General features: G+C 34.9%; 1 protein-coding gene across 3 annotated transcripts in view; it reads right to left on the bottom strand.

The window, feature by feature from the left end:
• Nucleotides 1–16,560, bottom strand: part of ABCD2 (ATP binding cassette subfamily D member 2) — a 105,724-nt gene that overhangs the window by 26,881 nt on the left and 62,283 nt on the right. For all 3 annotated transcript variants that reach the window (XM_044677858.1, XM_044677860.1, XM_044677859.1), the window contains exon 7: nt 7,904–8,049. In XM_044677858.1, coding sequence (XP_044533793.1) covers nt 7,904–8,049 — 146 coding nt within the window. The remainder of the gene's footprint in view (nt 1–7,903; nt 8,050–16,560) is intronic.

The raw sequence follows: 16,560 nt of genomic DNA, 5'->3' as shown, positions 1-16,560 counted from the left end.
ATTAAGAAAACTATAAGCATTGTTGGACATGTGAATAACAAAACTAACAAAAATCATGTGACTATATCAATAGATAAAGAAAAAGATTTTGACAAAGTACAGTACCCATTCCAATTGAAGATATTAGAAAGTACAGGAATAGATAGAGTTAAAAAAAAAAAAAAGACAAGTAGTATCTATTTAAAACCAAAAGCAAGGGGGTAGCTGGGTAGCTCAGTGGATTGAGAGCCAGGCCCAGAGACAGGAGGTCCTAGGTCAGTGATGGCAAACCTATGACACGTGTGTCAGCACTGACACATGTGGCCATTTCCGATAACACATACAGCCCCATACAGAGAAGTATGAAACATTTGCTGAAGTGTAGTGTAGATACTCTGTGCACTATAGATGACAATTCTAACTGTATTAATTTACCTATTTCGGTTTATTTAAAACAGTTATATATTACAATTATACATTTTTGTTACTTAAACTATAAATATCATGAAATTATTTTGTTTTTTTCTTGAAGTGACACACCACCCGAGTTATGCTTGGTTTTTTGGTGAATTTTGACACACCAAGCTCAAAAGGTTGCCCATCACTGTTCTAGATTCAAATCTGGCCTCAGACATTTCTAGCTATATGACCCTGGGCGAGTCATTTAACCCCCATTGTGTAGCCCTTACCAATACATAGTATTGATTCTAAGGTGGAATATAAGGGTTTTTTAAAAAAAATTAAAAATAAAACCAAAAGCAAGCATCTATAATGAGTATAAATTAGAAATCATTTCAATAAAATTCAGGTTGAAGCAAGGATATCCATTATCACCATTATTATTCAAAATAGTCCTAGAAATGCTAGCTATAGTAATAAGACAAAAAAATAAAGGAATGAGCATAGGAAATGAGGAAGCAGAACTATAATTCTATGCAGGAGACATAATGGTATAGTTAGGGACTATAGGGACTAAAGAGTCAACCAAAAAAATAGTCGACAATGAACAACTTTAGCAAAGGTGGAAAACATAAAATAAACCCATGTAAATCATCAGCATTTCTATATTTTACCAACAAAATCCATCATGAAGACAGAAAGAGATATTCCATTTAAAATAACTTCAATCGTTAAAAAACCATTTGGGAAGCTACCTGCCAAGACACTCACAATAGACACACAAGACACAACTATATGAACACAATTATAAAACATTCTTCACATAAATAAAAACAAATATAACTAATTGGAGAAATAGTAATAGCTCATAGTAGATTGAACCAACACAACTTAAAATGATAATATTACCTAAATTACCTTCTTATTTAATATTATACCAATCAAACTACCAAAGAATTACTCTATAATGATAGAAAAGAATCATCTGTTAGAAGAAAAGGCCAAAATTCTCAATAAAAAAGATATGAAAACAGGGGGTCAACCAATATCAAATCTCAAATTATATTACAAAATAGTAATCATAAAATGAATTTGATCCTGGAAAAGAAGTAGAGATTGACCAATGGAATAGATTAGGTATAAATATACAAACTCAAATGAGCATTGTAACCTAGTCTATGACAAACTCAAAGATTCTTGTGACAAGAACTCACTATTTGACAAAAACTGCTGACAACACTAGAAAATAGTCTGGCATAAAATAGACATGAATCCACATTATACAGTGTATACTAAAGTCAAAATGGGTATATAATTTAGACTTACAGGGTAATATCATAAGCAAACTGGGGAGCATGGAAAAAATTACATTGAACTATGGATAGGTAAAGAGTTAATGAGCAAATGAGAGAATGAGAAGTTCACGGGGTATAAAATAGATAATTTTAATAATAAAATATTAAAAAGTTTTTACACAAACAATACTAATGCAGTTAGAGAAAAGTAGGAAAGCATAGGGTGATAGGCACTTGAAGCGTTTGTCTTAATGTCTTAGTTCTCAAATATATAAAGAACTGAGCCAAATTTATAAAATAAGAGCCATTCCCCAAATGATAAATGGTCAGAGGATAAGAACAGGCAGTTTTCAGAAGAAATCAAAGCTATCAGTAATCATATGAAAAAATTCTTTAAATCACAAGCAATTATAGAAATTCAAAATAAAACAACTGTATGTTATCACCTTATACCTATCATATTGGCTAAAATGACCAAAAAGGAAAATAACAAATGCTGGAGGAGTTGTAGAAAATAGGTACACTAATGCACTGTTGGTACAGCTGTAATTATTGGTACAACTCAATCATTCTGGTTGAACTTTTGACCTAGCTATACCACTATTAAGTCCATATTTCAAAAGATCAAAGGAAAAAAAAGGACTTATATATACAAAAACATTTAAAGCAGCTCTTTTTGTGGTGCCAAATGATTGGAAACTGAGGGGATGCACCCATCAGTCAGAAAATGGCTGAACAAATTATGATATTTAACTCACTGTTAATATGTTATAAGAATGATGAAGGAGTAGTTAAGAAAAAATCTGGGAAGACTCATGTGAACTGATATAAAGTAAAGTGAGCACAACCAAGAGGCATTTTTACAAAGTAACAAATATTTTAGCAAAAATCATCTGTGGGAGGACTTAACTACTCAGAACAACATGATGATCCACCACAGTTACAAAAGGTTCTTGACGAAAAATGCTGTCCACCCTCAGAGTGAGATTTGATGGACTCAGAATATGGTTTAAAACATATTTTTCCTTTATTTTTATTTTTCTCTATCTCCCCCTGTCCCAACTAAGGCAGAAATATATTTTGCATGAATATATGTATATAAATACATACATACATATATGTATATATGTATATATATATAGATAATAGGTATCATTTCTTGCCCTCTAAATAGGTGAGGGAAGAGTGTAGAAAGGGAGAGAATTTGGAACTGATTTTTTTAATTTTAAAAAATTAAAAAACAAACAACTTAAAACAATCAGTCTAGTAGTAAAATAATTCCAGTTCAGAGACTTTCAACTTGAGAATTAGAAATTCCTCTCTCCTTCCTCACATTCCCTTTTCTTCCTCACAATAATGACCAAGTCACCATAGAGATTAAATCAATCACAGGCAGTGCATCTAGCCTGAAAGATAGCACTTGAGAGAGACAGATTCAGGAAATGTATTCTCTTGTGGCAGAGAAAAGTGTAGGTTATAGACTACAAAGTCATTGATACTCAGAAACCAAGAGAGAATTACACTATTATGAAGAGTTTACAAAGGGAGAAAAGGATTTTCAGGAAGTAGGATTTGTGATCTCCCCCTTTGACATTTGGTCTTTACATATATGTCTCAGGATCTTGCCATTTTAAGTTAGTGCCCATTCTCCTCATACATCCTGTACACAATTTGTGTAAGCATACTCCCCAGGCTTTTGGGGGGAATTTTTAAAAATTCTACTCTTCTTTACTATCTTAGTAAATATTTGTGGTCAAAACATAATTAAGTCTAGTTGATTATTAATGCAAAGTACACTAGTAGGGACTTGTGAATGAATATAGTAGAAACCTAATCCCTCAGGGTTGTCCCTAAAATGCTAAGAGTAGTAATAGTACTAGTAGGCATTCTTTGTGAACCTCACCCTTTTAGAGACAGTACAAGTTGTAGGATAGAGGGTATGCTGGTAAAATGAAACACAGTTTTAATTTTAGTCAGCACTAAAGAGAGAGCCTATTGGAATGTGCAATGATGAGAGGTGTGATGTTCAGCAAAAAGGACAATAAAAAGTCCATTTGGGTGGAATGCATAGTACACAAGGGGAAGTGATGCATATGGAATACATCAGGAAAAGTAGTAAAAATCCTAGAGGTAATAGGAAAACATTGGAATTTCTAAAATAGGAGAGTGGCATGATCAAATCTGTGCCTTAGGAAAATAATTTGCTAGCTGTGTGGAAGATAGATTGGAGAAGTGAGAAGTTGTATGCAAGGAGGTCAGTTAGAAGGCTATAGCCAAAGTTTAAGCAAGAGGTGATGTTGGCCTGAATTACCTTGGTTTCCATATGAGTAAAAAGAATGGGACCAATTTGGGAAATGTTGTGGAGATAGAGACTAGAAGACATGACAACTGATTGTATGGGATGGGTGATTAAAGTGAAAAATTGAGAATGTCCCATAGGTGACTAGGGAAATTCAGAAAAGGAATGGATTTGGGGGAAAAGATGTGTTTGAGACATATTGTACAATGATCAACTAGGAAGGACTAAACTATTATTAGTAAAGCAAGGTTCCAAGATAAACTCAAAGGACTCATGATGGAAAATACTGTCCACTGCCCACAACCAAATAATGAACTGTTAGAGGCTGACTGGAGATCAAAATATGCTGTTTTTCACTTTATTTCCTTCATGAGTTTTTTATTGTATATGTGATGTGTCTTCTGTCATGGCATAAGGTATATGAAAATATTTATTGCATGACAGCACTGGTATAACCTATATCAAACTATTTACTGCCTTGGGGAAAGAGGTGAAGGGAAAGAGAGAATCTAAATCACAAAATGTTGGATAACAATTGTCAAAAATTATTTCTATAGGTGATGAAGCCAAGATAGCAGAGAAGGTATACAGACCCACCTGATCTCTGCCAAATTGTCCTCCAAAAAACTATGGTATAATGCCTCAAAATGAATTCTGAAATTACATAATCCAAAGATAGACAAAGAGAAATAATTTTTCAGTCCAAATCAAGTTAAAAGGCTGGTATGAAAGATCTAGTGCCTTGGCATGGAAGTGGAACACAAAGCAGCATGTAAAGGCAGGTTCCACAGCAACAGCAGGTATCGGAGTAGCTAAATCAGCAGCAAAAGCTTCTGGAGTTCTCAGCCACAGATAATAAGAGAGGTTAAAAAACTACTCAGAAGGAGATTACAGAATATGGAAATAGGATTTGAGTGATAATATATGTATAACCCAGTGAAATTGCTTGTTAACGCTGGGAAGGGGGAAGGAAGAGAGGAGGGAGACAACAAGAATCATGTAACCATGGGAAAAACTTTTAAATTAAGTTGGAAAAAAATAGAAGGAGATTCCAGGGTTTCCTTTTCTAGCTCTAGGTGCAAAGGACCATGCACATTGCCCCTACCCAGATCCAGGTCCTAGTTCTGGGTTGGGGGTCCCAGGATAAGAAGAAGCACTAGCACATATCAGCACTTGTGGCCACAGGAGAAAATGGAATCATGTTATCAGTTCTAAGACAGAAAAGAATGCTTGTAATTACTCACAGATCAGAGGATAGACTGGGAGAAGTATTAAATATAACTTTCCTTACATTATACCACCTTGAAAGAAGTGAAAGGAGATAGATCCCCCAACTAGCTCTGAAAGCAGCTGCACAAAGAATCTGAAGTTTGGAATGGTGCTCCTTATACCATAGGAAGAGAACCCATCTTTAACAGCTTTTTAAATTAAAAAAAAAGAAAAAAGCAAGAAAATAATCAAACAAAAAGGAAACTCAACATAGAAAATTATTTTGGTGACAAGGAAGAACAAAAGACAAACTCAGAAGAAAAAAGGCAATAGTGCCCCATCTAAAGCCTCCAATAAAAATATGAATTGCTCTCAAGACCAAAAAGAATTAATGTAGGAGCTCAAAGAGGATTTTTAAAATCAAATAAGAGAAGTAAAAGAAAATTGGGAAAAGAAATGAGTGTGATATAGGAAAACCATGAAAAAAGTCATCATGGTAAAAGAAGCACAAAAATAATGAAGAAAATAATATTTCAAAAAACTAGGCCAATTAGTAAAAGAAACACAAAAATACAAAGAGAAGAACTTCTTTAAAAGAATTGCCAAATGGAAAGATATATACAAAAATGTACTGAAGTAAAGAATTTCTTAAAAGGCAGAAATGGCCAAATTGGGTGGGTGGGGAGTATGAAAATTCTTGGAGGAAAATAACTCTTTATAACTGGACAAATGGAAAAGGAGTTACAAAAGCTCACTCAAGAAAAATCATGCCTTAAAAATTCAAATTGGGGAAGTGGAAGTTAATGACTCCATGAGACAAGAAGAAACAAAGTCAAAAGAATGAAAAAATAGAAGAAAATGCAAAATATCTTATTGGAAAAATAACTGACTTGGAAAATAAATCCAAGAGAGATAATCTAAGAATTATTGGACAACCTGAAAACCACAATAAAGTAAAATAGCTTAGACATCATCTTTTAAGAAATTTATCAAGGAAAACTGCCATAATGTTCTAGAACCAGAAGGTAAAACAGAAATTAAAAGAATTCACCAATCACATCCTGAAAGAGATGCCAAAATGATAATTCCCAAAAATATTAAAGCCAAATTCCAGAACTCCCAGGTCAAGGAGAAAATATTTCAAGAAGCCCAAAAGAAACAATTTAAATATCATAGAGCCGCAGCCAGGAAAACACAAGCTTTAGCAGCTCTTACATTAAAGGATCAGATGTTCTAGAATATGAAATTCCTGAGGGAAAAGGAACTAGGACTTCAACCACAAATCACTTACCCAGAAAAACTCAGGAAAAAATGGGTATTCAATGAAATAGGGGTCTTTTAAACATTCCTGATAAAAATATCAGAGCTGAATGGAAAAGTAGATTCTCAAATAAAAAAACTCAGGAAAAGCTTAAAAAGGTAAAGAAGAAAGAGAAATCAAAAGACATTTAATATTTGCTTATGTGGAAAAATGACTCCTAAGAATTTTAACTTATGGGATACCCAATTCAAAACATCCAATAACTAGCAGGGGATGGAACTCAGGACAGAAAAAGTATTATAATAATAATAGCAATGATGATGATAACGATAATACTTACATAGCTCCTGAAGGCTTGCAAAGCATTTTACAAATACCATTTCACTTTATCCTCACAACATCTTGCTCAGGATCACACATCTAGTAAATGTCTGAGGATAAATTTGAACTCAGGTCTTCCCAATTCAGTATGCTCTATCCAGTGATTCAAGAGCTGCCCCCATATATAAATATACTAATATGTAATATATATAATATCAGAGAATCATTTAACTTCACTCATGAGATTACCAAATGCCAGTGTAGAGGGAGGAAAAGAGGGTCTAGGAGCACCCCTAATTAGTGTGCACCCATATTTAATAGTGGGTCATGTATGGTGATTCAGCAAAGGAGACTGAGAAGGAATAGCAAGTAAAGAGAAAGTCAGAAGAGGGCAGTGAAAGCCCAGAGAACAGAGAGCATCCAGAAGGAAGAGATGGTTTATAGTGCCAAGTGCTAGAGGGATCTACAAGGATAACTGAGAAAAGGCTTTAGGATTCAGCAAAAAAAGTTCTCTGGTGATGTTGGAAAAAGCAATTACAGCTGAATAATGAAGTCAGAAGCCAGATTGCAAGTGACTGAGAAATGAGTGATAGAGGAAATGGAGACAACTAATATAGACAATTTTATTTTAGGATTTTGACTATTAAAGGGAGGTGAGCTATAATATGAAAGTTTGAGGGGATGCTTATGTTGTTTTTAAGAATATGGCATATCTGGAGTGTTTGCTGGCAATAAGAAAAAAGGATAGTAGATTCAGAGAGATTGATGACTAACTGATGACTAAAAGAGAGAGATGGGCTCATGATTTGAAGGGGGAAGTATCTGTTGAAAGAGACAGGAGAAGAGAAGATCAAGAGTACAGCTTCTGAAGTCCATCCCATCTCTAAATCTGTGATTCTGACTCTGGTAAGCAGAAAGGTTACTTCTTCATCAGGGACTGAAGCAAAGAAGAAAACCTGTCAAATACTTGATATAGCTTACTTTCCTAATCAATCAAGGGCATAATTTTCTTTTTAAAAAATAGAGGGACAACAGTATCTGAAAAGTTTACATTACAAGAATTATATTTGATTATATTATATTATATTATATTATAATGATGACAATAAGGTAATGTACCAAGGAGAGAAAAAAAATTACCTCCTTCTCTCTGAACAATGTGGTAGAGATGAACATTGTGGAGAATGAATTCCAGGTCTTGGTCTGTATATCCTTTTTCATGCATATCTTCTACTGAGTCAGGATAAATAACTTGATCTCGAAGAGTTCCAAGAGACATGTAGGGCCTATTCAAAAAAAAAAAGTTAGTGATCTAAGTATCAAATTACAAAATTTAATCAGTGTATTTAACTTAGTTGGTTTTAAATTTCATGTCAGGCAGAGTTGAAAACATTTCAGGCCTGGAGAATTTTAAGGTAAGAAGTCAGAAGATGGAAAGTTATGTTTGAGGCTCAGCCCTGGATCATACAGTACTTGGAGTATAAATATAAGAAAACTGGAATGGAAGGCCAAATTTTTGAAAGGTTTTAAATGACAAATGGAAGGTTTTACATTTGATCCTAAAGGTAATAAGGAGCCACTTGAGTTTACTGAGTAGAGATGAGTGGTATCATGGCCAGACCTGTGCCGGAGGGCGATCCCTGAGAGCTGAGTGAAGGATAGCTTGAAGTGGGAAGAGATACGAGGTCAACTGAGATAGTCCAGGCATGAAGTGACAAGAGCCTGTACCAATGAATAGAAAAAAGTGGATGTATACGCGAAAGATTTTGAAGGCAGAAATAACAAGACTTGGAAACAGATTGGTTATGTGGGGAAGATCTCAGGAAGAGCTGGAAAGATCTACATGAACTGACACAGAGTGAAAAATAGGTAGAACCAAAACATTATACATAGTAACAGCAATATTATGGGATGATCAACTGTGAAACACTAGGCTACTCTCAACAATCCAGCATAATTCTGAAAGATTTATGACAAAAAATACTCTACCCACCTCCAAAGAAAGATCTGTTGAAGTTGGAATGCAGATCAAAGCATACTACCTTTCACTTTAGATTTTTTGAGCTTTTATTTTGGGGTTTTCATGTTATATGAATATTCTCTTATAACAACGAACAACACAAAATATGTTTTGAATGATAAAACCTATATAACTCAGATTGAATTGCTTGTTTTTCAGAAAACTTATATGGAAAATTGTTATTACATTGGCAAAATAAACTGTTATTATATATTGGCAAAATAAAATATCCTTAAATTTTTTTAAACTTCATGACAGACTTTAAATAATATGTTTCTAGAATCATAATATGAAGATGATTTTTTAAAATCAAAGGTAATTAAATTCAAAGGGTAATATGTTTACATAAATAATTAGGACATGGCTCCAGTAAAAGTATATTATACTTTGACATTTTTAGTGTAAAACAAACTTCACAATTACTGTTTCATTTTGCTTGATTACACAGTTTATCATATTCATCTAACAACTGGGTTCATTACAATATTTCATAATTTTGTGATTCGACACAAAGAATCAGAGAAAGGAAACTAAAATAATTTATCAAAACCCAGAAACAACACTGTGGAAAATTCTCCCATCCACTACTAGTCAGCTGGAAAGGTTTGCTAGATCCAAAGGCTTCCTTTGGTCTGAAAAGTCCTTCCCTATTAATCTTCAAACTTCAGACTAGGATAGAGGTTGGAAATAAGACTATTTCGGTGCTGCTTGCTTCTGAATTTGTGTCTTGCTCAGTATACAGTCCAGGGCTCATGATCATTCCTTAACCCTGGGATACTTCTCTTGAAATAGGTCTCCTCAATCTGCCCTGGATCTGTGACAGGGTACTAAGTAGTGGCATCCATTCCTGAATCAGGCACAAGGTCTATACTGGGTCTGGTGTCTCTTCTTATGTAGCTGCATAGTCTTGGACCCATTTTAGTCACTGTGATGGAATGCTTTATGTGATCATTTCTGTCCAAGTTCTGTTCCCAATGCCTGGAGATCTCTTTATCTCTGTATACAAATTGGTGCTAGAAAAATGACTTGTTGGGATTTTTTCCCTTTGATTTCTCAATTGATACTCATTCTGGAGTGTTTTCTACCTCTCTATGAAAGCTATTGTAGAGAAGAGCTTATTTACTCAATCCTGCTACTCCACTATCTTGGTTCCATATCCCTTAACATTGCATAGCTGATTAAGTCTAAGGCTAGTGGTCTGGTAAGTAATCAGGAGCTTAACTGTTCTCAGATCCTTTAGGAATTTCAAGAACCTGTGACTTTCTGTCCAAGAACTTCCAAATGACTTAAAATGTTAAATTTGGCTTTTTTTTTAGGTGGTGGCTTGTTAGATGAATTTATGGTAATCTCTATCCTAAGAGTAGATATGAATGACTATCAGAAATATATAAAGATGCTTTTGAGAGGAAAAAAATGTTTTCAATGCAATTTATAAAGGAGGTAGAGCCATGATGGTGGAACAATAGGAAGCAATACATAATGCTTTGCCCCACCCTGCTAAGAAAAACAACAACAAACAAACCAAAATCCTTCTCTAAAGAGATGCAGAAAGGCACAAGACTGAATACTCTTGGGGGACTCTGAGGAAAAGTCACAGTGGGTCATTTTCTAGCCCAGAATGGCAAAGGGAGAAAGTGGTAGAGATCTGTGGATACTGGAATTAGGGCTATGACCAGGAACTTGGGAACACAGAAAAGTCTAGTGCCAACGCATTGGGGCAAGAGGAAGATTTATGTCCATACTGGTGCACCAGAATGTGAAAAAAGTGCCAAATGACAGTTTTGTTGTCCACTCTCCAGGTCTGAGTCACAGATCCAGGTGGATTGAGAATGAAAACTGTGGCTAGAAATGACATGACAGGATAGAGAGTAGCCTCAGGTCATGAACTACACACCTGAGCAAGGAACACGTTCAGAAGTCAAGGGAAACAGAGTCTCAGTCCCAACTCAGTCTGAAACCTGTAGAGTAATAACTAGGGGAGACATCCCAGACCAAACGAGAGCCAATAGTTCTATCACTCTGAACCATTAATGCTTCCCAGGAGGATGACAGTGGCTAAGTCAAGAGTGATGGAATAAGTCTCAGACTGAAATCCAGGTTAGGAACTCAAAAAGATCAAACAAAGTGGGCTATAACAGAAAAATCTGACTTTTCTTTGAATCAGATCACTTTCAGAACTCTGAATATATGCCTCAACTCGGAGCTGTCCCTATAGACAATATAAAATACTTTAGAGTCTACCTGCCAAGACAAAGTGATGAACTATATGAACACAATTACAAAACATTTCACAGAAATAAAGGGAGATTTAAACATATGGAGAAATGTTATGTTAACAACTCATACAATTCTACCTAAATTGATTTGCTTATTTAGTCCCAAACCAATCAAACTACCAAAAATAATTTTATAAAGCTAGGGGAAAAATAGTAATTAAATTAATCTGGAAAAATAAAAGTTCAAGAATATCAAGGGGGAATCAATGAAAAAAAATGTGAAGAGGGTTACTAGTACCAGATTTCAAACACTATTACAAAGTAGTAATACTAAAAAAAAAAATTTGATACTGATTAAGAAATAGAGTGGTGGATCAATAGAATAGATAAGGTATACAATATCTAATAGTAAATTACCAGAGTAATCAAGTATTTCATAAATATGAAGATCCTAGCTTTTGGAACAAGAATTCACTATTTGACAAACAGTTCTAGAAAAAAGTTTGCCAGAAACTAGGCATAGACCAATAGTCACAACATATATCAAGATAAGATATGCTGAAATGTAAAGGATTACAACCAAAAATAATACATCTTGCAAAACTGAGTGTAACTCTTCAGAGGAAAAATGGAAATTTATTGAAATAAGAGGACTTTCTAGCATTCTTGATGAAAAGACCAGAGATAATAAAAATATGACAAACAAGACTCAAGAGAAGCAATCAAAGGCAAACACAACAGAGCAAGAATAAAGGACTCAATAAACAATAAAATATATTCCTTTATCAAAAGATGATACATATAAACTCCTGAGTGAGCCAATTATGTGAACATGTGAGTGAGCTTCCCCAAAAAAAAGTGAGAAAGAGGGATGCAGTGGAAAAAAGGGGAAGGGAGAAGTAGAATGGGATAATTTTTTCACATAAAATAGCCACAAAGAAGATCTTTTACAATGGAAGGCAAAATGAGTGGTGAGGTGGTAGACAATGATTGAACCTCATTCTTATTAGAATAGATTCAACACACAAATAGAGTTGTGTACAAAAATCTAACTTAGCCAATAGGAAAACAAGAGGAGAGAGGGGAAAAGTGAAAGGAAGGAGAGTGATAAAAGAGAGAAAAGTTAGGGGGCAGCTGGGTGGCTCAGTGCATTGAGAGCCAGGCCCAGAGATGGGAGGTCCTGGGTTCAAATCTGGCCTCAGGCTCTTCTTAGCTGTGTAACCCTGGGCAAGTCACTCAATTCCCATTGCCTAGCCCTTACCAGTCTTCTGCCTTAGAGCCAATACACAGTATTAATTCTAAGATGGGAGGTAAAAGTTTTAAAAAAATTAATTAATTAAAAATAAAAAAGAGAGAAAAAATTAAGGGAGGCAGTGACTAGAAACAAAATAGATTTTTGAGGAGGAACAGGATAAAAGAGAGAGAAAGAAGAAACAGACAAAAATTATATAGAGGGAAATACCCAGTTAGAAATCATAATTGTGAATAGGAATGGGATGAGCTCACCCATAAAACAGAAGTAAATAACAGAATAGAATAGAAATAAGAATCCAACAATATGTTGTTTACAAGAGACACACTTGAATCAGAAAGACATACATAGAGACAAAATGAAGGGCCAGAGCAGATTTTTCAACTGATGTAAAAAAGGCAGGGGTAACCATCATGATTTCAGACAAAGCAAAAGGAAAAAAATAGACCAAATTAAAAGAGATAATCTGGGAAACTACATTATACTAAAAGAGACCATAAACAATGAGATAATGTCAGAAAATTTTACTATAGATTTCTCTGATAAAGATCTCATTTCTTAAATATATACTGGGTATACAACTGATTCAAATTTCTAAAAACAGGCGGTATTATCCAATTGATAAATGGAAAAAGAATATAAATAGGCAGTTTTAGAAGAAACCAAAACTATTTATGGTCATATAAAAATTCTCTAAATGACTTTTGATTAGACTTTTGATTAGAGAAAGGAAAATTAGAACAATTCTGAGGTACCATCTCACACAAATCATAAATGACAAATGTTGGAGGGCATGAAGGAACAATAGGTATACTGATGAATTGGTGGTGGAGTAGTAACTGATCAGAACATTTTGGAACTTTTCCCAAAAGGCTATAATACTGTGTATACCCTTTAATCAAGCAAATACCACTTCTAGGTTTGTATCACAAAATGATCAAAGGAGAAGGACCTATATTTACAAAAATATTCCTTTCGGATCTTTCTGTGATGGCAAAGAACTAGAAAGTGAGGGGATGCTCATCAATTGGGGAATGGCTGAATGAATTGTGGCAAATGATTATGATGAATACTATTGTGCTATAAGAAATGGAAAGAAGGGTGGTTTCAGAAAAACCTGGCAAAACCTAGATGAACTGCTGTAAAGTGAAGTGAGAAGAACTGGAAGATCATTGTGCACAAAAACAGCAATTTTGTAATCATGTGCAACTATAAATGACTTGGTTACTTTGATCAATACAATGATCCAAGAAAATTTCAAAGGACTCACAATGAAAAAAGGGCTATCCATCTCCTGAAAGAACCGTTGAACTCTAAACACAAAAGCATGATTTTCTCATGTTATTTTTATTCCTTTTTTAAAGATGACTTATATGGAAATATTTGCATCACTTCATATGTAGAATTGATATCTTGTTGTTTGACTTCTTAGGGGATGAGGAAAGGGGTAAGAGAGAAGAGAATTTGGAATTCAAAATTTAAAAAGAAAAGAATGCTAAAAATAAATATAGCTGTCCTTTGTAATCAAAGAGGACCAGAATGACATCACTGGTGATGTCTTCTGACTCAATCATAAATTGTATTTAAGTGAGGCAGAGTTGCACAGTCTTTGGCCTCACTCTCTCTTCCAGAGTCTTCAAAGTCTAGTGGTAAGACAAAAAGTCAAGACAACTGGTGATGGCCTGGCATGCAGTGGATGACCTTAGCTTCTTCAATATCTAACCAAGCTCTAAGCACTCCACAGTGCTCGCTTCCTCTGCCTCCATGGTTTTGGAGTAGATTGTTCTCATCTGCTCCTTCTTCCAGTTGGTGGCCAGGGTTCAGGGAAGACGAGTACCTTTGCTGCAAAGGTTTGCCGAGCCCTTTCCAGGGCTGCTTTCCTCTTTTGGGGTCTATCTGCCACCCAGATCTCTCACCTGTGACTCCAAGAAGTTGAAATTACTACCTCTACTTCAGGAAAGGCAGTTGTCTTTCTGTTAAGTACAAGTCACTTCTCACTTCAATGGTCACAAAGATTAGGGTTGGACAAGTGTGCATACTTGTACACAAAAGAGCTGTAATCATTGACTTTCAGATTGTTATTATTGGGGGTCACACTCTTCCTCATGTTGATATCACTAGTGACATTTGTAAGACAACTGATACAGCGTGATGAGGGGGATCCGAGGGAGATGGAGCCATACTGCACTCTTGTTGTTGTTGTTGCTCGATCATTTAGTTTGTCCTCTATGTAGCATGTCTTGTCATAGACACTGCAGTGGTTTACATTCTCCAATGGGTCCCCCTTTTATAGATGGGGAACTAAGGCAAATAGGGGTTAAGTGACTTGTCCAGGATGACACAGCTAGCAAGGTCAGATTTGAACTTAGATCTTTCTGACTCCAGATCCAGTGCTCTATACTCTATACCACCTAGCTGTCCCTTGTTATTAAATTTGAGAAAGAAGGCAGATGTGGTTATTTATGCCAGATTGGAATTTTTAAATGACCCTTTCTTTAAAAATTATCTCAATTTTCTCATTTTCCTAAGAGGGCAGCTAATTTGATTGGCATAATTTAGAAATCTAACTAAGCACCTAAGTATCTTTACTTTTTAAGAGTTGAGAAAGATTAAATTATTTCAGGACCTGCCATACTGTAGGCACTTAATAAATGTTTATTGAATTGAATTGAATAACTTTGTTGGATAAAGCTGGAATTGAAGTGTTAAGCTAAAAAGTATGTTAGGGTCTAGATAGTGTTCATATGGCAGGGACCTAATTTAAATAGCCCCAAGTAAGTTTGGGTAAAGCTGTATAACATTTCTAGACTAGGCAATGAGATGACAGTTCTCTCCTCTGTAACAAATGAGGCCATTAGGCTGAGATACTACAATGGGACAGAGCATGCTCTGAGGTTAAAAAAAATGTCTCCAAAGAACAATTATGCACCATATTTCACTTATCAATGTTGATTTGAAAGTTCAAAGAATCAAGAATCCCTTTGGACTTATGGTCATAAAATGATATTACATTGTAAGTGCAGCCATTATAATGTACCTTCGGACTTACCCCGACCCTAACTCAAGGATCCTGGGAAGGTTGCATGTAGCAAATTATTATAATATGAGAGATATCAATCCTCTGACATAGTTTAACCTATTTCTGAGTACTTCTAGAATAAAACCAGATATTCGACATGGAAAAGGAATGGTCAACTTTTGACCTTGGCAGACATCTAGTTTCAGTGTGCACAAAAATTTGAAATCAGGATATAGTCATAAAACATAATAATATTTGTTGGATTAAATTTAAAAAATAGTAAAAATATTCTCTAAGTGAGGGTTTTTTTGAAGAATCAAGATATAGGTATTTAGATAGAAGATAGATATAGATATTCTTAGATAAACATATATATTCAGTATATCTATTTTGTAATAGCTATGACTAAGATTAGATTATCTTTTGGACACCTGAACCACCTGGATCTCATTCAACTTTACTAATCTGCCTGGCCTTCTGACTACTATTCAGAAGATTAAAGGGCCATCGAATAAAGTCTATCCCCACTTAAAGAATGGTTTTCTGCATCTCAATTCAAGACCATGCTTTGAACTGTTATGTCATGTGTCTTGCTATTAACTAGGAGAAGTAATCTTCATTGTTTTGCTGCATCCAATAGAGTCAAAAGCAAAGAACTCAATATTTTGGTCAAATAAGAGCAGGAATTCTTAACCTTATTTTGTGTCATGGATTCCTCTAAAAGTGTGGCAAATAAAAAGGTAATTTTTCTTCCTGCCTACCACTAAAATCTATCCCTGGAAAACTTTGTGTCTATAGATGTCCGGATAAGAGTCTTTGAACTAGAGCAGTGGTTCCCAAACTTTTTTGGCCTACTGCCCCCTTTCCAGAAAAAATATTACTTAGCCCCCTGGAAATTAATTTTTTTTAATTTTAATAGCAATTAATAGGAAAGACAAATGCACCTGAGGGCATCACCGCTCCCCTGGATCACAGCAGCACCCAACAGGGGGCGGTAGCACCCATTTTGGTAATCACTGAACTACAGTAATGTGTCCAGTGACTGACTAGTAAATGCAAAAATGTGATCCTAAAATTTAATGAAGGATTACTTTTATAATTGTGCTTAGCACAAGAAATGGAGAATATAAGTGCCCCCTCACACTCTCTCAAATATTCTCCATTGCACTTTTAGAAATACTGAGAAAGCATTTTTAAATGCATGAGTTTGAAGCCTTTGGACTAATCTGAAAGAGAAATCCAAATCAGTATTTTTCTAATTATCAGTTCTTAAATAGTATGTTATTCCTC

Source organism: Gracilinanus agilis, chromosome 5, assembly GCF_016433145.1.
Source record: "Gracilinanus agilis isolate LMUSP501 chromosome 5, AgileGrace, whole genome shotgun sequence".
Lineage (NCBI taxonomy): Eukaryota > Metazoa > Chordata > Mammalia > Didelphimorphia > Didelphidae > Gracilinanus > Gracilinanus agilis.
The sequence above is the reverse complement of the archived record's forward strand: the minus strand, read 5'-3'. Positions and strand labels throughout refer to the sequence as shown.